This window comes from Callorhinus ursinus, unplaced genomic scaffold (genome assembly GCF_003265705.2).
Source record: "Callorhinus ursinus isolate GAN/ISIS: 27379988/994484 unplaced genomic scaffold, GSC_fseal_2.0 scaffold118, whole genome shotgun sequence".
NCBI lineage: Eukaryota > Metazoa > Chordata > Mammalia > Carnivora > Otariidae > Callorhinus > Callorhinus ursinus.
Genome location: NW_027397180.1, coordinates 295,418 through 316,348, shown reverse-complemented (window position 1 = coordinate 316,348; position 20,931 = coordinate 295,418). Strand labels below are relative to the sequence as shown.

The following is a 20,931-nucleotide window of genomic DNA, read 5'->3' as shown; positions in this document are numbered from 1 at the left end:
ACGACCTGGACCCCCGCCTGGGCCTCATCGGCTACTGACGACCTGGATCCCTGACGGACCCTCGCCTGCTATTGATGCCTCCCTCCCCCAGATCTCACTTGTTCCTGACGACTCTGGGCCTTGTCTGGGCTGAACGGGCCCATCCTTGGCTCTGGGCCCACCTGGGCCTCCCCTGTGCCTGCAGGCTCTGGGCCCCACCCCTGCAGTGGGTGCTCCTAGTGTCGATGGTCCCTCTCTGGGCCTCACCTGAGTGTAATTGGCTATGATGTTGGCCCGTTCCAAGGCCAGCAGGGTCTCTAGGTCCTCTTTCATGGTGCTGCAAACCAAAAACATCCAAATAGGACCCTACATGAAAACCTCCAGAGAACAAAGGGGTCTGCTCTCTGGGGGCCGATCCCCACTCTGTCTGAGCTGAGAGTGGAGGAAACCCTCTAGCTCTAGGGGGGCACACTTGCTGAGCTGGCAGATCACACACGGGCTCCCACTCTGTGGCACTCCCACCCCCAGACTCCTTCCCAGTCACTGTCCTTGGACATGCTTCACACCGAGATGACAGGGTCTCTGCACCCCGTTACCAGGAGCACACGGGGGGTCTGGGAGGCTCCGGTAAACTGCTGACCTGATGCTTGGTGTGGGGTCCCCCAGCGCAAGGCTGGCAGCGCGAGGCTGGCTGGAACGGCCGGCCAGCGAGTGTTCCTGTGGGTTTGGGGCGATCAGAGGTGTCTCTGAGATCCTACAAGTGCAGGCGATAATGGGCAAAAAGCAATGAGCTGGACGTCATCCACATGAATGACTTTGCAGCAAGGGTGAGAACAAACTCCCTCCCTGGATGCCAGGATGGTGAATGGCCGAGGAGGGGTGTGGGGGAGAGCAGGAGGGGCTTCGTGGTCCCTGTTGGGGAGGGGCATGCTGGCTCCTGGCCCAGGAGGCCAGGACCCGGGCAGCAGGGGGGGCAGACCTCCTCGCACAGAGCTGTGGAAGGGCTGCACGTGCCGGCTCACGGTCAGCGCCCGGGGGTCCTTGGCCACCGCCCGGGAGGCCACGCCGCCCCCCCCAGAGCCCGAGCCCCCATAGCGGCCTGAAGGGAGCGGGGAGCAGCACACACTCACCTGTGACCTGTCGCTGTGGGAGCCGCACCTCCTGTCTACACGGGGGTCGTGGGGCGAGCGGGTCCATGTGAGGCCGAGCCAGAGCCAGAGAGTGCGAGTGCATCCAACTGCCTGTGGACACAGAGCCGAGGGGGCGCCAGGCAGCGGCGGAACCCCAGGGCGCCACCGTTCCGTCCAGTGGGGTCCCGCGTCATCAGTGCACGTCAGCGGGGTCTGTCAGCACTAGCCCTTCCCCCTGAAGGTCACGCTCCCGGGGAGGGTCCTGGCACCACGCACGGTGGGAAGGGGAGCCTTGGCTCCATCCCACCTTCCTTAGCTCCCATGCTCAGGTCCTCCAGGCACCCCGCCCTTCTAGGCAGACTGTGTGTCACACATGCCCTCCCACCCCCAAGGGTTCACAGCATGCGTGGTCCACGTCAGAACATTTGAGGGGCTCCTGGGTGGCTGAGTCAATTCAATGTCCGACTCTTGATTTCAGCTCAGGTCAGATCTCGGGGTCATGGGAACAAGCCCTGTGACGGGCTTGGGCTTGGTGAGGAGTCTGCTTCAGATTCTCCCTCTCCCTCTGCCCCTCCCCTCTGCTCACACCTGCAAGTGTGCGCATGCTCTCTGATAAATAAATCTTTTAAAAAATTAACATTTAAGAACATTTGAGAAATCTTATCATCTCTGCAGAGGTGCCTTCATATTTGTAATGGCTATATAAATGCCTTTCATAGATCCACCGTGATTTCTATCAGAAACCTCTATTCTTTAATATCTATTGAAATATAGTCGACACACAATGTTACATTAGTTTCAGGACTACAACTTAGTGGTTCAACAATTCTTTACATTACTCAGTGTGCCCCACAAGAAGTGTACTTAGCCCCATTAAAAGTTATTAGTATTGACTCTATTCACTATGCCGTACTTTTTAAATTTCTATGTTTTAAAGATTTTATTTATTTATTTGATAGAGAGAGACATAGCGAGAGAGGGAACACAAGCAGGGGGAGTGGGAGAGGGAGAAGCAGGCTTCCCGCGGAGCAGGGAGCCTGATGCGGGGCTTGATCCCAGGACCCTGGGATCATGACCTGAGCCGAAGGTGGACACTTAACTGACTGAGTCACTCAGGTGCCCATGTACTTTTTAAATTTCTGTGACTTCTTTATTTTATAACTGTAAGTTTATAGCTCTTAATATTCTTCATCTATTTTGCCCATCTCCCACCCACTTCCCCTCTGGCAAATCAACCAATGTGATCCATCACATTAACAAAGGACAAAAACCATATGATCATCTCAATAGTTACAGAAAAAGCATTTGACAAAATACAACATAAAAAGTATAGTGGGTTTTGAGGAAACATACATCAACAGAATAAAGCCCATGTATGAAAGCCCACAGCTGATCTCATACTCAGTGATGAAGACCTGAAACCATTTCCCCTAAGACCAGGAACAAGACAAGGAAGTCCCCTCTCAGCCCTGGAAGTCCGAGCTGCAGTAATCAGACAAGAAAAAGAAAAGACATCCACAGCAAAGGAAACAGTCGACAAAACCAAAAGACAACAAACACAATGGGAGAAGATATTTGCAAATGCCTTATCAGATAAAGGACTAGTATCAAACATCTATAAAAATCGTATCAAACTCGGGGTGCCTGGGTGGCTCAGTCGTTAAGCGTCTGCCTTCGGCTCAGGTCATGATCCCAGGGTCCTGGGATCGAGCCCCACATCGGGCTCCCTGCTCCACAGGAAGCCTGCTTCTCCCTCTCCCGATACCCCCTGCTTGTGTTCCCTCTCACTGTGTCTCTCTCTGTCAAATAAGTAAAATCTTAAAAAAAAAAAAAGTATCAAACTCAATACCCAAACAACAAATACTCCAGTCAAGAAATGAGCAGAAGACATGAACAGACATTTCTCCAAAGAAGACATCCAAATGGCCAAGAGACACAGGAAAAATGCTCAACCTCACTCATAATCAGGGAAATACAAATCAAAACCACAATGAGCTACCACCTCACACTGGTCAGAATGGCTAAAATTAACCACTCAGGAAACAACAGATGTTGGTAGGAATGCAAGCTGGTACAGCCACTCTGAAAAACAGTATGGAGGTTCATCAAAAGGTTAAAAATAGAGCTACCACATGACCCAGGAATTGCACTACTGGGTATTTACCCCAAAGATACAAATCTAGTGATCTGAAGGGGCACCTGCACCCCAATGTTTATAGCAGTAATATCCACAATAGCCAAACTATGGAAAGAGCCTAGATGTCCATCAACAGATGAATGGGTAAAGAAGATGTGGTATATATATATACACAATGGAATATTATGCAGCCATCAGAAAAATCGAAATCTTGCCATTTGCAACGACCTGGATGGAACTAGAGGATATTATGCTAAGCGAAATAAGTCAATCAGAGAAAGACAATTATCATATGATCTCACTCATGTGAGGAATCTAAGAAACAAAACAGAGGATCATAGGGGAAGAGAGGGAAAAAATAAAAGATGAAATCAGAGAGGGAGACAAACCATAAGAGATTCTTAATCTCAGGAAACAAACTGAGGGTTGCTGGAGTGGAGGGGGGTGGGAGGCATGGGGTGGCTGGGTGATGGACACTGGGGAGGGTATGTGTTGTGGTGAGTGCTGTGTGTTGTATAAGACTGATGGATCACAGGCCTGTACCTCTGAAAGCAATAATACATTATATGTTAATTAATTACATTTAAATAAAAAATGTCCCAACAGAGATACAGATAATGCCATTATCAGATAAGGACTTTAAAATAACTATAGTTATGTTCTTAATTAAGTACACTGTTAAAAGACAAGATTAACTAATTCAGTTCAGGGGAGACGTGGAATCAAAAACAAACAAATGGAAATTCTAAAAGTGAAAAATAAAATAACTAAACTTAAGGACTCAGTGGATGTGGTTGACAACAGATTCGATACAGATAAAGAGAGAACTGGTGAACTAGAAGGCTGGTCAAAAGAAATTACCTAGACTGAAACAGAAAGTCAAAAGGATATAGTCTAGTAAAGAGTATAAGAGACATGTGGGATAGAGTGGAAAGGTTGAACATATATTTAATTGGATTCCTAAATGAAGATCAGAAAGAGAAGGGGGCGGGGCGCCTGGGTGGCTCAGTCAGTTATGCATCTGCCTCAGGCTCAGGTAATGATCCCAGAGTCCTGGGATTAAGCCCCAGGTTGTCTGCTCAGCAGGGAGTCACCTTCTCCCTCTCCATCTGCCCCTCCCCCCACTCATGTACTCTCTCTCTCTCTCTCAAATAAATAAAATCTTTAAAAAAATATTGTATGCTTCAAAGGATACCATCAAGGGGCGCCTGGGTGGCTCAGTCGTTAAGCGTCTGCCTTCTGCTCAGGTCATAATCCCAGGGTCCTGGGATCGAGCCCCGCATCAGGCTTTCTGCTCAGCAGGGATTCTGCTTCTCCCTCTCCCTCCTCCCCTCCCCCTCTTCACTCTCTCTTGCTCGCTCACTCTCTCTCAAATAAAATCTTAAAAAAAGAGAGAAAGGGGTATCCAAAATATCTGAAGAAATAAGAGAGCTGAGAATATCCCCCAAACTGATGAAAGATATCAAGCTACATATTCTAGAAGCACTATGAGCATCAAGAAGGATAAATACAAGGAAAAACACATCGAGGCACATATAGTAAAAGTGCTAACTGAGGGGCGCTGGGTGGCTCAGTCGTTAAGCGTCTGCCTTCGGCTCAGGTCAGGATCCCAGGGTCCTGGGATCGAGCCCCACATTGGGCTCTCTGCTCGGTGGGAAGCCTGCTTCTCCCTCTCCTACTCCCCCTGCTTGTGTTCCCTCTCTTGCTGTCTCTTGCTCTCTGTCAAATAAATAAATAAAATCTTAAAAAAAAAAGTGCTAACTGAAAATAGAGGAATTCTTTCAAACACCCACGAAGACATGCTGTCTTCAGAGCGTGACAATAAGACTGACAGAAAGTATAAAAGCCAGAAGACAATGGAGTTGTCTTCATTTTCAGACTACTGACAGAAATAACTGTCAACCTATAATTCTTTTTTTCTTTTATTTTTTTTAAAGATTTTATTTTATTTGACAGAGAAAATGTGAGAGGGAACACAAGCAGGGGGAGTGGGAGAGGGAGAAGCAGGCTTCCCGCCAAGCAGGGAGCCCGATGCGGGACTCAATCCCAGGACCCTGGGACCATGACCTGAGCCGAAGGCAGACGCTTAACGACTGAGCCACCCAGGTGCCCCCCCCCTTTTTAAAGATTTTATTTATTTATTTGACAGAGAGATAGTGAGAGCAGGAACACAAGCACGGGGAGTGGGAGATGCCCAACGACTGAGCCATCCAGGCGCCCCCCAACCTATAATCCTATACCCACTAAAGAATATCCTTCAAAAATAGAGGACACACAAATTTTCAGAAAAGCAAAAACTGGCAGTATTTATCACCAGTAAACTCATGCCAAATGAAACAGTAAAGGGGTTCCTCAGGCAAAAGAAAAAAAAAAGTAACCCCAGATGGAAGTAGGAAGATGTCAGGATTAAAGAGCAACAAAATTCTAAATGAATACTGACTACATAAATTAATAACAATTTATTAATATTTACTTATTATTATTTATTATTAATTGATGATTATTATTCACAAAGGTCCTTGTACCGTCCAGGCTGTGGCTAATGTATAAACTTATGTTAAGCTTTAATGAGTCAAAAACACATGTATAATCTCTAGAGTAACTACTAAAATAATACTAAAAGAATGCAAAACTACCAAACCAGAGAAAATAATAAAATAAAAATCCAGAAGATGGCAAAAGAAAAATAAAAGAGAAAAACAGAAACAGAATAGGCAGAAAAAATAAAGAGCCCAAAATATATCAATGATTAAATTAAATGTAAACAGTCTAAATTTTCCAATGAAAAGAGAGATTGTCAGAGTAGGGAAAAAAAACCAATGTCAACTACATTCTACTTATAAGAGAAGACCTTAAATAAAAGAATCTAGAAATGTTAAGAGTAAAGGAGTGGAAAAAAGCATACCATGTAAGCACTACCCCAAAGGAAGCTGGCATGGCTGTGTTATCAAAAACAGTCTTCCCAATCAGTGTCCCGAGAGATGCATGTCAGCCATCCGTCACAGCTAACTCAGGAAGGGAACGGGCAAGCTCAGGTGTGCTGCTGTGGCCAACTGCTCTGTCCAGGGGAATCCTGCAGGGGTGGACAAATCAAAGGCACAGCTCCTGGCCAGGTTTGCCAATATTGTTGAACAAACTTGGTAAACGCATTGCAAGAGAAGCCAAAAACTCAAGACACAAGGGTTTGGGAGGGAGAGAGAGATTTATTTTGGATGCCAGCAGCCAGGGGAGGTGGCAGGCTCAGGCGTGAACAGCCAGCCTCTCTGGCGTCAAGATGGACCCTGAGAGTTTTACAGGAAGAAGTTCAGGGGGTACGTGCAAGAGAGCAGGCAGAGAGCACGTGATCCTGGGTTGGGGGGGTCGGTACATGTTCAGCGTGTGGTCCTGGCTTGGGGAAGGGACATATGGCGGGTGGTCTTCTAGGCATTCTGTTGCTTTCAGGGCTTTTCTGGCCTGGCAGGTGGAATGTTCCAGTCACTGTAGAAGAGCTCATCAGTGCTTCAAGCAAGTGCAATAAGAAATCAGAAAAATGGGTTTCAGTTAGTTAGAGTATGAGTTAAGTGCTTGCTGACATACAGAGGAGCATCTCAAAAGATAAAGAACCCATTTGCTGGGATGGAAAGATGAGGCTTGTGACATAGTCTAGAAATAGAAAAGCACAAACCTAACAGAACTGAAAGGAGAAACGCAACTGTGGCTAGAGAGTCCATATTCCTCTCTTAAAATAGTTGACAAGACAAAAGAATCCACCAAAGATGTAGATTTTATTTTATTTATTTTATATTTTTATTTATTTGAGAGAGAGAGAGAGGCAGAGGGAGAGGGAGAAGCAGGCTCCCCACGGAGCAGGGAGCTGGATGCAGGACTCGATCCCAGGACCCTGGGATCATGACCTGAGCCGAAGGAAGATGATTAACCAGCTGAGCCACCCAGGCGCCCCAAAGATGTAGATTTTAACCAAAGATTCACAAACCTGACATGACTGACATTTGTATTACAAAAACCATCACGGAAAGAAATAGAAAAACCTGAATGATTCTAGAACTACTAAGGAAATAGAATCCATGACGTAAAAACTTCTTCAGAGGGCGCCTGGGTGGCTCAGTGGGTTAAGCAACTGCCTTCGGCTCAGGCCATGATCCTGGAGTCCCGGGATCGAGTCCCGCATCGGGCACCCTGCTCGGCGGGGAGTCTGCTCCTCCCTCTGACCCTCCCCCCTCTCATGCTCTCTCTCAAATAAATAAATAAATAAAAATCTTTAAAAAAAAAACTTCTTCAGAAGAAAACAAAGACTTCACTAATGGATTTTATAAAACATTTAAGGAATAGTTAGCACCGATATTACACAAATGCTTTGAAAAGACAGAAAATTTGGCAACATTTTCCAACTCACGTTAAGAGGCCTCCACAATCTTGGTACCCAAACTACCCTCCCAGGTATACACTCAACAGAAAGGCTCACATACACTCGTCAAAGGACACGCATGTTCATAGCATTGCTACCCGTAATAGCCCAGACCTGCTGTTTTGGAAACATTGGTAGCTGTACATCAGGAAGGACTGGGTAAGTAAAACACGGTATATCTATGCAGTAGAAAACACAGCAGGGACACCAACTAGACCACGGCCGCTCACAATGAAATGGACGGCTGTCATTCACTGTTCAGCAAAGAAGATAGCATGCAATATAATTCTGTTTATATAAAGCCCAAAAACAGGCAAAAATGAGCCTGTGGAAGTAGAGATAAGAAGAGGTTTTTTTTTTTTTAGAGAGTAGATCTTTTTTTTAAAGATTTTATTTATTTATTTGAGACAGAGAGAATGAGAGAGAGAGAGAGCACATGAAGGGGGGAGGGTCAGAGGGAGAAGCAGACTCCCCGCTGAGCAGGGAGCCCGATGCGGGACTCGATCCCGGGACTCCAGGATCATGACCTGAGCAGAAGGCAGTCGCTTAACCAACTGAGCCACCCAGGCGCCCCTAGAAGAGGGTTTTTTAAAACCCCTTTGCCTTTGCACGTGCTTTCCTCCATACCATGTGAGCTCAAGTGTCTCCTGCACAAAATGGCTTCCCTGGCCTCACCGAGGTAACTGACCGAGGGGCCTCCGGTGCCCACTACTGCAGAGCTGTGCACAGCTGTCCTCACCAGCTCCTGTGGGCAGGCTGGTGTGTCTGACCCAGGGTCCTATAGGAATGTCTAATCTTTGCAATGTTTACACGCAGGAGGGGAAAGAACGTCATCCCTGCGCCAAGACCACCGTGCCAGCACAGGACACAGGACTCCCGAAGCACATGCTGTTCCCTTGACTGGCTGCTTCCTCACTGTATGACTGAAACCAGCAACTTAAAGCCAAATCCTTTTCACTTGTGCCAAGGAGCCTAAGCCTGAAAAGGGTATGCAAAAGTTCCCCTACACCTGCTCCTGTGTGAACTTCCTCCTGCCAAATGACAGAACTTAACCCATAAATTAGAGGGCACTCTACGTTCCAAATGTTAGGACAAAACCCATCTGGTCATCTCTGGTGTAAGTTACAAACTACCAATTACATAACTACTCACACAAACTCAGAGCAGTCACTGATCAAGCTTAATCCTCAAACACTTGCTACTCCATCCTAAATGGGTTCCATTTCACTTGAGGGGTTGTTGGGGAAAATCCAGTGTGCTCTATATGTTCACTACTAGCATTTTCTGTATGTGCCTTATATTTCAATAAACAAGATATTTTTTATTTTTTAAGATTTTATTTATTTATTTGACAGAGAGAGACACAGCGAGAGCAGGAACACTAGCAGGGGGAGTGGGAGAGGGAGAAGCAGCCTTCCCCCTGAGCAGGGAGCCTGATGCGGGACTCGATCCCAGGACCCTGGGATCATCACCTGAGCCGAAGGCAGACGCTTAACGACTGAGCCACCCAGGCGCCCAAACAAGATTTTTTTTAAAGGACTATATTTACAGAAGCAGAATAGGAACAGGGACTCCACCCAAAGATACCCCTGGGTAGCATCTCACAAACACATACTGGGGTTTCTCTCCTTGGCCCCTCCGTTCCTGTGTCCTGAGACCCTCTATGTTGGGATGCTGCAACAGGCATTGAGGAAAAGGCAAAACTAATCCAAAGGCTGTTTCTGAAAACATGTATTTCGGTGGGGACTGAAGCCTATGGGGCAGGTGGGAAGGGGCTGGATCAAGAAGACAGAATGAACACTAAAAATGAGCAAGAGTGGTCCCCTCTGGTAGGGGACAATGTGAAACTGGGGGGGGGGAGTACTTCTATATACCAAAAATCCCAAATCCCACATCAGCTGAACTAAGTTTAAAAATAAAGATAAAGAAGGGACGCCTGGGTGGCTCAGTTGGTTTAGCGTCTGCCTTTCGCTCAGGTCATGATGCCAGGGTCCTGGGATCTAGCCCTGCATTGGGCTCCCTGCTCCGCGGGGAAGCCTGCTTCTCCCTCTCCCGCTCCCCCTGCTTGTGTTCCCTCTCTCGCTGTGTCTCTCTCTGCCAAATAAATAAATAAAATCTTAAAAAAAAAAGAGAAAAGTTAATCACAATGATTCACGGCAAGTGAATAGTATAATTAAACAATTTCTATTAAAATTGTTAAAATAAAACTTTAGCACTTGAAGAAGTAAGTTCTCAGGAAAAGCCAGTTTTTTCTGAAGCACCCTCCCATCCCTTTTGCTGCAGCAGGAACTGGCGCTCCTGGAGGACAGGTACCTTGCTCCTTACTGCTCCTTCCGGACCTTTCTTGCCCTCCTCAGTAAAACTCCCAGCTTTCCATTTCACATCCTCGGCTGAGCACCACTTGCTCACTCAGTGGACACGGGCCACGCCCCTCAACTCCGGGTCCCTCCTCCCAGGCCCGGCCTCCCCCTTCCATGCTTCCCCCCACCAGGGATTTCTGCCTGTTCGGCTCAGTGTTGAATCCTCAGCACCTACAACACAGCCGGGCACAAAGGGGTTACACAAAAAATATTTGTTGAATGAACGAACGCATTTAGTGAGACACAGAATCATTAAGTTTTTGACAATAATAGATAAATAAGCCACTGCCCATTGATTACGAACGTTGCCTTAATGAGTAGCCCTTTGTTACAAAATCACCTTTGTGTCGACCTACCTGTATACCGCCCAGCCTACCAAGTGGTCGGTGCTCCGCAGAGTACCGCTGTGCAGAATGTCCAGCCCCAGACTTTGCCCCAAGTCGCCGAACCGAGTCCCCAGCCCCGTCACGTTAATGTCACCGCCTGGGCCGGACGTCCGAGGCACACCTGCCAGGCGGTGTGCCTGGTGTCCACACCGGGAGGGCCGCGCCGGACCACCGCTCCGCCCCGCGGCCACGTCCCGCCAAGCAGAGCCCGCGTCGGCCCCATGCGAGGCCCCGCCCCCGACGCGAGGCCCCGCCCATAGCACGCAGGCCCCGCCCGCAGAGCCTGCGTCCGCCCCACGCGAGGCCCCGCCCCCGACGCCCAGGCCCCGCCCCACCGCCCGTCCCGACGCGGCAGCAAGACCGCGCCCCTCCGGGCCCCGCCCCCGTCGGGCGTGGGCCCTCCCTCTCCCAGTCCGTCGTCTGGAGGTCAGTAGCTTCTGCGGTCCGTGCCTGGGGTCTGCTCTTACCGGCGCCCGCCTGAGGACGCGCGCCGGGCGCGCCTGCGGCCATGCTGCCCGGGATAAATGCGCGCTCTTGAAACGACACTGGAGAGCGGGGTGCAGGAGCAGGGGGAGCGGGGTACAGAGGGAAGAGGAGTGGCGGGGGCGGGGGGAAGCGCGCCAGGGCGGGAGGTCGGCGCGTGCCGGTGACGTCAGAGCGTCCACGTGCGCCCTCGCGCGTGCGCACCTGCCGCCGGCCTGCTTCCCGGGGCATGCTGGGAGTCCGTGCGCTGGGGCCCTGGGTGCGCGCCTGCATGGTCTGCGTCTTGGTGGTTCTCCCCATACATTCTCGAGGTTCGATCTGATCCCCTGGTCTTTTGGCGCCCAGCAAGTACACAAGCAAGGGCTGGCTAAGCCGACATTTTACCCCAAGTTGAGTAACCCTCGACCGTTATTCCCCCAAAAACAGCTCCCCCCGCACCCCGGGAGGACAGCCCTGGCAGAGAGGACTTTCCCGGGTCACCGCACAGGATGCCGGGCCTTGGGCATGGCATCTCCACTCCCGGCAGCTCTGCCCGTGTGTGGGCACCCGAGAACCCTGGGAGAACTGGTTGGACAAATCACGTGGGGATGACAAAAACGTAAATGGGACAGCACCTTGGGGAGGAATTGGCTGAAATTTAAAAGGGGAGCCCAGGCACTTTGCATTATTGGGCTGGCATAATTGGCTTGCAGGTATGGGGATACGGGAATGTGGGCAAAGCCGGTGGACTTTGCAGCGTTTCCGGTCGGCAGGTGGACAGTGTCTTGGAAGGACTTCAGAACCAGGCAAGCCCCCCTGTTGGGTGGTGTACCAGGAAGATAAGCACGTGGGAGAATATGCTGTAAAGCCTGAAAAATCTGAAAGCAGTCTAAGTGTCATTCTATAGAAATCGATTGCGTAAACTGGCTATGTTCAGACAGTTGCACGATGTGGCCATTAAAAGTTAGACTGTGTGGGGCGCCTGGGTGGCTCTGTGGGTTAAGCGTCTGACTCTTGATTTCAGCTCGGGTCATGATCTCAGGGTCCTGGGATCGAGTCCTGCATCGGGCTCCCCGCTCAGCTGGGAGTCTGCTTGTCCCTCTCCCTCTGCCTGCTGCTCCACCTGCTTGTGTGCTCGCTGTTAAATAAATAAAATCTTTAAAAACACATAAATGTTTACAAGGTTAGACTGTTACATATTGATTAGTGTACCTGTATATTCATGTATACATTGTATGCATAACTATTCTTAGGTGAAAAATACAGCAGGTCATAATGCATTAGTTTCCTGCTGCTGTTGTAACACGTTGTCACAGATTTCTTATTTTACAGTTCTCTGGAGATCAGAAGTGGGAAGTGGGCATTAGGGAGTTAAAGTATCCATAGGCCTGGTTCCTTCCAGAGTTTCAAAGGGGAGAATCTGCTTCTTAGCCTTTTCCAGCTTGTGGAGACTGCCTTTGTCCATCTTCAAAGCCCAGCCACTTCAGCCTCTGCTTCCATTGTTCCATCTCTGATTTTGACCCTTTTGCCTCGCTTCTGTAAGGATCCTCATGACTACTTTGGGCCTACCCAAGTAATCCAGGAAAATCTCCCCATCTCAAAACCTTTGACTTAGTTACATCTGCAAAGACCCCTTTGCCATGTAAGGTAGGGATTCAGACATAATCATCTTGATTATCCTGCCTACCATTCCTAATATTTCTTATTTTTTAAAAAATGTGTATTGTGCGTACAGAGGAGTAGGAGTGCACACGCGGATGTCAGAGCTCTGTGGAAGGTGGGCACGCTAGGGCTTTCCGTTTTATTTCTATCTTCTGGGTTTTTTTAAAAAAGATTTTATTTATTTGACAGAGTGAGAGAGGGAACACAAGCAGGGGAAGTGGGAGAGGGAGAAGCAGGCCTCCCGTGGAGCAGGGAGCCCGATCCCAGGACCCTGGGATCATAACCTGAGCTGAAGGCAGGCGCTTAATGACTGAGCCACCCAGGCGCCCTTCTTCTGGTTTTTCCGTAAAGAGCACATACTGCTCATGTGGTAAAAATCATGTTTTACAGCAAAGGAAGCCATCAACAAAATGAGAGGGCAGCCTATGGAATGGGAGAAGATACTTGCAAATGACATACCTAATAAGGGGTTAATATCTGAAATATATAAGGAACTCATAAAATACAACACCAAAAAAAAAAAAAACCCCACCAAAAAAACAACCCCAAAACAAGTAATCTGATTAAAAATGGGTAGAGGAGGGTTGCCTGGGTGGTGAGTTGGTTAGGTTGTGGGATTGAGCCCCACATCAGGCTCTGCATGCGTCGTGGAGTCTGCTTGAGATTCTCTCTGGCCCACCCCCAGCCCCGTGCTCATGTTCACTTTCTCTCTCTAAATAGATAAATCTTTTAAAAGTTGAAAAAAAAATGGGCAAAGGACCTGAACAGATATTTCTCCAAAGGCATACAGATGTCTAACAGACACCTGAAAAGATGCCAGTCATCACTCATAATCAGGGAATACAAATCAAAACCACAACGAGTCATCACCTCACATGTGTCAGGAGGGCTAAAATCAGCACGACAGACAACACGTGTTGGTGTGGATGTGGAGCAAAGGGAACCCTTATGCACTGTTGGTGTGGATGAAAATTGGTGCAGCCGCGGTGGAAAACGGTATGGAGCTACAATCCAGCAATTCTGTTTCTGGGTGTTTACCTGAAGAAGACAAAATGTGAAAGTTGGTTGGAGCTCTCCACCCTCACCCCTCTGCTTCATTCTCAACCACCCTCAGGCTTCAGTAGCTTCTGCCAGAAACCCAGCTCCACCCTCATTTTCCTGCATCAAGGTGGAAGAGCTGCTCACTGCCTTCGCTTGATGACTTGTCAACTTGACCACTTGACCTGCTCTGAGGGAGCTTATGGAGGGGTGGTTGCTTCTGCCTTGGCCCATGTCTCTCAATCCACTGGGTTCTTTGGGACCCTTGACCCCGCGCTGGTGGCCCAGACCCCTTTGTCCATTGGTGCCCAGCAAGCCACCCAAGCAAGGACTGGCCCAGCCAAATATTCTCCCCAAATTGAATAACCCTCATTTAGTTTCCCCAAAGAACCTACTCCACCCCCAGCCCCCTCATCCCCCACCCATACTGTGCTGCCCTCTGGTGGTCACAAAGATTACGCCAGGTCTGCGGCGAGCACCGGTGTTGGTGAAACTGAACACCAAGGCACCTTCCTCCCAGCCTGCCGCCCCCACCGGAGGCCTGCTGGCGCTGGGGAGGAGACCTCCCAGACCTCTGCCCTGACTCGTTTTTACCCTGCGTTATCCCCCGCCTTGCACTCTCCACAGTCTCAATGCTATTAATTTACTTTTTGATTTCATGCATTCCCCACATTGGACTGTGAGCTCTGTGGGGCCTGAGACCTTCGCTCTGCTTTGCTCACCGATGTAGCCCAAGCGCCCGGCATACTGCTTGGCAGTCCGTAGGTGTTGCGTAGGCCTCGGTTGAAGTAGTGAATGCGTGTGTGATGAGAGCGCATCCAGCATCCCTTCTCTAACGAGCATACAAGTCAGTAAACAACCTCAGCCCGCGCACACGGGAGAGCTGACGCGCTCCAGCTGTGCGCGCCCCGGGAGGTGACCTAGTGGGCAGAGCGATGCAGAAAGCTCCCAGGCCCCCGTCAGGGCGTCTTGTCCCGCATGTTTACAACACATAACAAGGGACCCTCGAAGGTCTCTCCCCCTGCCAGTAATGGGTGTGCTAACGGGCAGAGTACCGATGTTGCAGTGTAAGCCCTGACAGTCGGGTTTTCTCTTTTTTGCAATGCAAGTGCTTGAGTTAAGATTTGCTTGCGGAACACCCGCTTCAAAGACGGCTGTCTCCAATAATCACACTGCCCGGGAGTGCGGCTAATGTGCCCTAGGAGAGGACTGAGGGCGGGGGGCGCGGGCTGGCCACCCGGGTCCTCTGCGTGGCTTCCGGGCCGCCGCCAGGTCCATCGCCCCGCCTGCGGACCGCCCCAGCGCGGGGCCCCGCCCCGGGATGTGGGGCAGACCGCACTCCTGACCCCAACGTAAGCGGAGGCTCGGCGGCAGGTGAGTTGCGCAGTGCCAGGGTGCGGGGAAGCGGCGCGGGGAGTGGGGGTGGGGGGTCCCTGCGGGCGAGGCCCGACCGGCCGCTTCCTCGCAGAGTAACCCCGCGAGGGCCTGGGACACATGCGCAACCTCCGGTGCGCGCGGAGGGCGGTGACGGCCCTGGGCGGCCTCGCGCGGACCCCGGAGCACCCCTGGCCGCCCCCCGCGCCTCGCGCAGGTAACCGCGCCGTCCGCGGCCGCCTGGCTTGGGGCTCAGTGGGCCCGGGACGCGCTCCTGTCTTCCAGTTCGGCCCGGTGGTCCCGGGCCGAGGGCGCCTCCCCCTTGCTCCTGTCCCCTGGGCGCGGCCCTGCGGAGCGGCCCGTTCTCACGTGAAGGCATTAGGTGTCCTGTTGGGACACCCTAGGGAGCAGCCCAACTGGTGGGGGTCCTGATTCCGGGAGAAGCAGTGAGACGGCGTCTTTGGGGGGCGTTATCCGTTTTCATGGGGTTCTCGAAGGGATCCGTGACCCGTAGAGGTTAAGAAGTGTCCCCCTAGTCCCAAGGATCAACCAAGAGGTTCCCCCAGGGCCCGGTCAAGCCGTGGGGTGGGGGAGGGGTGTGCTCAGTTCCTCCGTTCGGGTTTCCCGTTCTCGTTCTTAACCTCAGATCACCTCGGGAGAGCCCAGCCCCCAGATGTCAGACTGGATTGTGAGAGAGGGTCCTTCTGAACTCGCCCCTCCCAGTCCCGTTCTCCAGGGATGATGACTAAGGGTTCTTGAGGAGGGGATTTACTGACCACACCCTTGGCGCTGCTGGGGCGGGTCTGGTTTTTGCTCTCGTGGCCAGGGCAGTGGGCTGGGCGGACTCTGGGTACCTCCTTTTGTTGGTTGTGTGACAGGGCCAGTTACCGAGACCTCCTCCCCTCAGTTTTTTTCGGCTGGCTCATCAGTTAGGATGTGCACACGTGAATCTTGCCTGCTGGCTGGCACTCACAGCCTTTACTGGCTGTGCCCGACTGGCTGTAGGCTCTGAACTGGCCTGGGTCCAGGCGGGGAGTCCTCACTTCTTCAGCAAGGCCAGGCCCTGCTAGGCACGGCCAGGAACAGGAACACAAACGAGGCACTATTCCTAGGAAACGGGTTTCACAGAACCAGGAGCCGCACATGGGGTTGAGTCATCCTGATCTTTCTAAAAGGCAGCTGAATGGCATTATTTCCTGGTGTGAATCCTTGGGCTTTCTCATTGCACTTGAATGAAGTCCGCTCCCTTCCCTGTCTCCATCCCAGCAGGATGCTCTCTTCTTCTGGCCCCCACCTTCAGGGCCTCAGGAACATCCCAGTGCAGTCAGCGCCCACCCCAAACTCTGGTATCAGTAGACAGTTAATCATTTCTTCGAGCTCTGTGCTGTCCCTGGTGAGGTGTTTCAGGGCCTGTGACCTGCTCCCATGCAAGACTCATTTGCCAAAATCCTGCCTGATTTCTCTGTGGGCCTGGGCTGACCCACGGTGGGGCAGGGGATGTGTCCTGGCCTGTTTGGAGTTCCCAGCCCCCAGAAAGGGATTGTGGACATAGGCACCCCGAGTGGCCGCCCATGAGTGCACCACCAGAGTGCAGGCCAGTGGGCCTGGGGTCTCCACTTTACCTACTCAGCCCTTTCCAGGGCACCTGTCGCTGGTGCCCCTTGGACTGTTAGCTCACCTGCCCTCCCACCCAGCTGCTTCAGAGTGGGGAGGCCTAGGGTTCTCCCAAGCAGCTCAGGTCCACGCTCACAGGTAGGGGGCTCTCTGGCCAGGTGGGGCTGTGGCACTGCTCGGGTTGCTGGCCCTTGTGCTCCAACTAGCTCGGGTCTCTACACTGTGGTGTCACCCAGGCAAGTGAGAGGAAGGGGCTTCAGATGGCCAGCAGTGGTCCTGGCTCTCCTGGGTAGGAGGGACCCATAAAGTCTGAGTGCAGGAGACCGAGAGGTGAGGCTGCCTCCATTCCCACAGCTGTGTCTCCAAGCTCTGTGGTCTGTGGTGCCCTTTGTCAGGAGAGCCCAGTGGCTGCAGCCTCCCCTTGCTTGCCCCCATTTCTGCTCCTGGAGGCTGAGGTGGAGAAGGGTACTGGCCAGGGAAAGGTGTGGCTTATGAAACATCAACCCACCCCACCCCCACCCTTGGGGGTCCTATTAGGACTTTTTTCCATCTTTGGGCTCTCTGGCCTATCAGACGTTGAGAGAGTTTGGCTAAGATGTTTCCTCCCTCTGCCTTCTATCTAGAAAACACTTCTCCTCGAACCATGAATCTCGACATCCAGTGTCAGCAGCTGAGTGACGCCCGGTGGACAGAGCTCCTGCCTCTGATCCAGCAGTACGAGGTGGTCAGGTAGAAAACAGCCCTGTTGGTGTGCGTGTGTGCAGGGGTTAGTCTGCGGCCTTCGGCCACCACCCACGAGTGAGTGTGCTCCAAGAGCACTGGGATTCTGGACTCACAGTGTAAATTTTATATGATTTTCACATGGCATGAGATGTTATTGTACTTTCTTCCATTTGAAAATGTAAACCTTTCCTGGCTCGGGCTGGGTGGGCAGGAGGTGGCCTGGAGGCTCTGAGGGCAGGTGGGCAGCCTCTCTCTTTCCTGTGGGAGTGGGAGGCGCTCGCTGCCCATCCGCTGCCCCTGCTGGGCGTCAAGACTGGGTTTTGTTGTTCAGCTTCTCAAACCCACAGGTTCCCCAGGGTTTACAAGCAGGAGACGAGTGCCTGCTTACTTCTTCTCTTTTTTACTTACTTGAAATAGTTGTAGGTTTATAGAAGGGTTAGACAGTCAAACGAAGAGCCCCACACGGCCGCCTGGACTCGGACGTCACCAGCTCTTCCCCTCCCTGTGCCCGGGTCTGTGCAGGGTCCCGCTTGAGGCATTTAACTTCGGGTCTCCTTGGCCCCCTCCCGTCCGTGACGGTCCCTCTGTCCCTCCTTGTCCTTGGCCATCTGACTCTTGAGTCTGCACAGGCTCTGGAGATGTCTTGTCGTGGCTGAGACACAGGTTTTGGGTGGGAATACACAGAAATGCTGTGGTGTCTGCCTGGCATATTGTATCCTGTCGATTGCTATGGCACCATGGGGTCACCCCTGAAGGTCACCATGACCACCTGTTCTCCACTCTAAAGTCACTGTTTTCTCTTGGTAATTGATAAATATTTTGGGTGAGGTGCCTTAAGACTGCTCAAACCTTTGCCTACTGATTTTGTCATTCACCAGTGGATCTTGCCAGAACAGTTGTTATTGGGCCTTTCCCTAACTGGGATTTTTAATTTCTTCATTCCTTCCACATTTATCTGTGGTCATTCTCTTGGGAGCAAGAGGTGGCTTTTCTCCCACCTGTATCTGTTGGGTGTTTCCCTTGATCCTGGGTTACAGTCAGCATTGTTGCCCAGCTTGGTGAGCCCCCCGGTTGTGCCCCTCTGAGGTGCCCTTTCCCAGCACTTCCTTGATTTGGTTTTTCCCTAGAGATAGGAGCTTTCATGTGCCGACTGTGCCCCACAGGAAGGTTCAGAGAGCACAGGGCCCCAGACGTGCATCTGTGGATGTGCCAGGGCCTGCAACAAAAGCATCGTGAGATGATCCATACACTTCTCTGTTTCTTTTCTTTTCTTTTTTTTTTTTAAGTAATCTCTGTGTCCAGTGTGGGGCTTGAACTCACCACCCTGAGATCAAGAGTCGCATGCTCCTCTGACTGAGCCAGCCAGGAGCCCCCCTGTTTCATTTTTTATTTTTTTATTTTTTAATTTTTTTTAAATTTTCATTTTTTAAATGTTTTGGTTGTGACCGCCCCCGCTCCATGTTGAGTTCCACTAATGGGCCCGGACCTGCTGTGTGAAGTGACGTGTCCCTTCCACAGGCTGGACGACTGTGGCCTCACGGAGGTGCGGTGCAAGGATATCAGCTCTGCCCTCCAAGCCAACCCCTCCCTGACCGAGCTGAGCCTTTGCACCAACGAGCTGGGTGATGCCGGTGTGCACCTGGTGCTCCAGGGCCTGCAGAGCCCCACGTGCAAGATCCAGAAGCTCAGGTGAGCCTGGGTGATCCACGTGGGCCCAGGTGCTTGCCCCACCCCAGGCTCAGGTCCGAACCTACTTGGACAGCGCAGGGAACTGGGGCTTGCAGGCAGCTATGGGTGGGCTGGAGGCAGCAGCACGTGTCTGGGCTTCAGCCAAAGGTCCTGGAGCGTGGGGGCCCTTCCTGCCTCGTCCTAGGGCCCTGTTCCCCCGTGGGGGATGTGCTTGTGCCACCGCCCTGCCTGTCATTCCTGGGCTCATGGCCCAGCTTCCTCTGGGCCTTGCGGTGCATCTGAGCAGCCCCTCCTGCTCTCTGTCCTTGGCCCGGAGACCCCAGAGCCCTGTCCGGAGGAGGAGGAGCAAGCCCTCTTACAAGGCCAAGCTTGGTGGGCTCCCCTGGGATTCAGGGACTGTGGGGGCTCCTGAGGGCAGTTTGCATGGGGGCCACAGCTGACGGGGACCCTGCTGATGGCCAGCTTGGGTGTGCTCCAGCCTCCAGAACTGCTGCCTGACCAAGACTGGCTGTGGGGTCCTACCTGATGTGCTGCGCTCCATGCCCACCCTGCGGGAGCTGCAGCTCAGTGACAACCCGCTGGAGGATGCAGGCCTGCAGCTGCTGTGCAAAGGACTCCTGGACCCCCTGTGCCACCTTGAGAAGCTTCGGTGAGTGTGTGATCTGCCACCCAGGCCACTCCTAGCCCTGCACCCCTGCCACTCTGGTTTTGGGTGAGCCCCTGCCCCAGCACATCAGCTGCAGGGAGCTTTGAGGAAGGGGCTCTCACAGACCTGCAGATGTTCGTCCTGTGTGATGCTGGGGCTGTGGCCCAGAGCTGAGAGCTGGCCTGTAACCCCACATCAAGAGCCGATGGGCTCAGCGATGGAGGAGGGGAGCCAGACCCAGCTCGGGAGCCTCTCTTTCTCCCAGGTCTAGTGCATCCCAGGCGTGGGGTGGGGCTTCATGGTTAGTGGCCGGCTTCCAGGAGGCTTGGAGCACCCACACTCCCAGGAGATGGCCCCTTAGCTACTGCTGTGCTGTCCCTGCCCAGCAGCCCTCCAGTCTCACAGGCCCTGCAGCCCGGGGCAGGAAAGGAGACCCGGGGCAGGAAAGGAGACCCGGATGGAGGTCCTGACACCCGCCCACCCCCAGGCTAGAGTATTGCAACCTGACGGCCGCCAGCTGTGAGGCCCTGGCCTCGGCGCTCAGGGCCAAGCGGCACTTCAGGGAGCTCGCGGTGAGCAACAACGAGGTCGGTGAGGCTGGCGTGCGGGTGCTGTGCCGGGGCCTGGTGGACTCTGCCTGCCAGCTGGAGGTGCTCAAGTAAGCACTGGGCCTGGCTGGGGAGGGTCCGCGGTGGGGGTGGGGGGCGCGCAGGGGCTTCCCAGCCCAGCCGGCCCTCCTGTGCCCCCAGGCTGGAGAACTGCGGCCTCACATCGGCCAGCTGTGAGGACCTGTGTGGTGTCGTGGCCTGCAAGCCCTCATTGCAGGAGCTGGACCTGGGTGACAACAAGCTGGGCGACCAGGGCATCGCCACGCTGTGCCCCAGCCTGCTGCACCCCAGCTGCCAGATCAGGGTCCTGTGGTGAGTCAGCACTCGCCCTGCTCCTGCGGCCGGCCGCGGCCTCAGCAGGCAGGTGGGGGGTATCTGAGAAGGTCGGCCGTGTTGCCTCCGGGGGCCCTGTGGTGATGTGTCCCCGGCCCGGCAGGCTCTGGGACTGTGACATCACCACTGCGGGCTGCAGAGACCTGTGCCGTGTCCTCGGGGCCAAGGAGAGCCTGAAGGAGATGAGCCTGGCGGGCAATGCGCTGGGGGATGAGGGTGCCCGGCTGCTCTGTGACAGCCTGCGGGAGCCTGGCTGCCGGCTGCAGTCCCTGTGGTGAGTGCAGTCCGGGCGGTGGCCACAGACGCCTGGGCCTGTGCCGAGACGGGGCCCGAGGGCACCCCATGGATGCGGGTGCTGCTAGGGCCCCGGGGCCCAGGGCCAGGG

At 52.7% G+C, this 20,931-nt stretch overlaps 2 protein-coding genes across 4 annotated transcripts in view; one reads left to right on the top strand and one right to left on the bottom strand.

Moving 5' to 3' along the window:
- The window catches only part of LOC112815846 (uncharacterized), a 21,047-nt gene extending 6,670 nt beyond the window's left edge, over positions 1-14,377 (bottom strand). The window contains exons 1-5 of the mRNA XM_073889811.1: positions 14,282-14,377; positions 10,865-11,095; positions 1,110-1,220; positions 620-696; positions 247-316 (exon numbers count right to left, since the gene is read on the bottom strand). Of these exons, the coding sequence (XP_073745912.1) occupies positions 247-316; positions 620-696; positions 1,110-1,220; positions 10,865-11,095; positions 14,282-14,377 (585 nt within the window). The remainder of the gene's footprint in view (positions 1-246; positions 317-619; positions 697-1,109; positions 1,221-10,864; positions 11,096-14,281) is intronic.
- The window catches only part of RNH1 (ribonuclease/angiogenin inhibitor 1), a 12,128-nt gene continuing 1,894 nt past the window's right edge, over positions 10,698-20,931 (top strand). The window contains exons 1-7 of one of the 3 annotated variants that reach the window (XM_025862090.2): positions 10,698-10,823; positions 17,171-17,276; positions 18,789-18,959; positions 19,438-19,608; positions 20,093-20,263; positions 20,355-20,525; positions 20,650-20,820. In XM_025862090.2, coding sequence (XP_025717875.1) covers positions 17,191-17,276; positions 18,789-18,959; positions 19,438-19,608; positions 20,093-20,263; positions 20,355-20,525; positions 20,650-20,820 — 941 coding nt within the window. In that variant the 5' untranslated portion in view covers positions 10,698-10,823; positions 17,171-17,190. Of the gene's footprint in view, positions 10,824-14,783; positions 14,934-14,981; positions 15,151-17,170; positions 17,277-18,788; positions 18,960-19,437; positions 19,609-20,092; positions 20,264-20,354; positions 20,526-20,649; positions 20,821-20,931 lie in introns of those variants that run through there. The other 2 variants (XM_025862089.2, XM_025862088.2) reach the window with 2 other exon arrangements.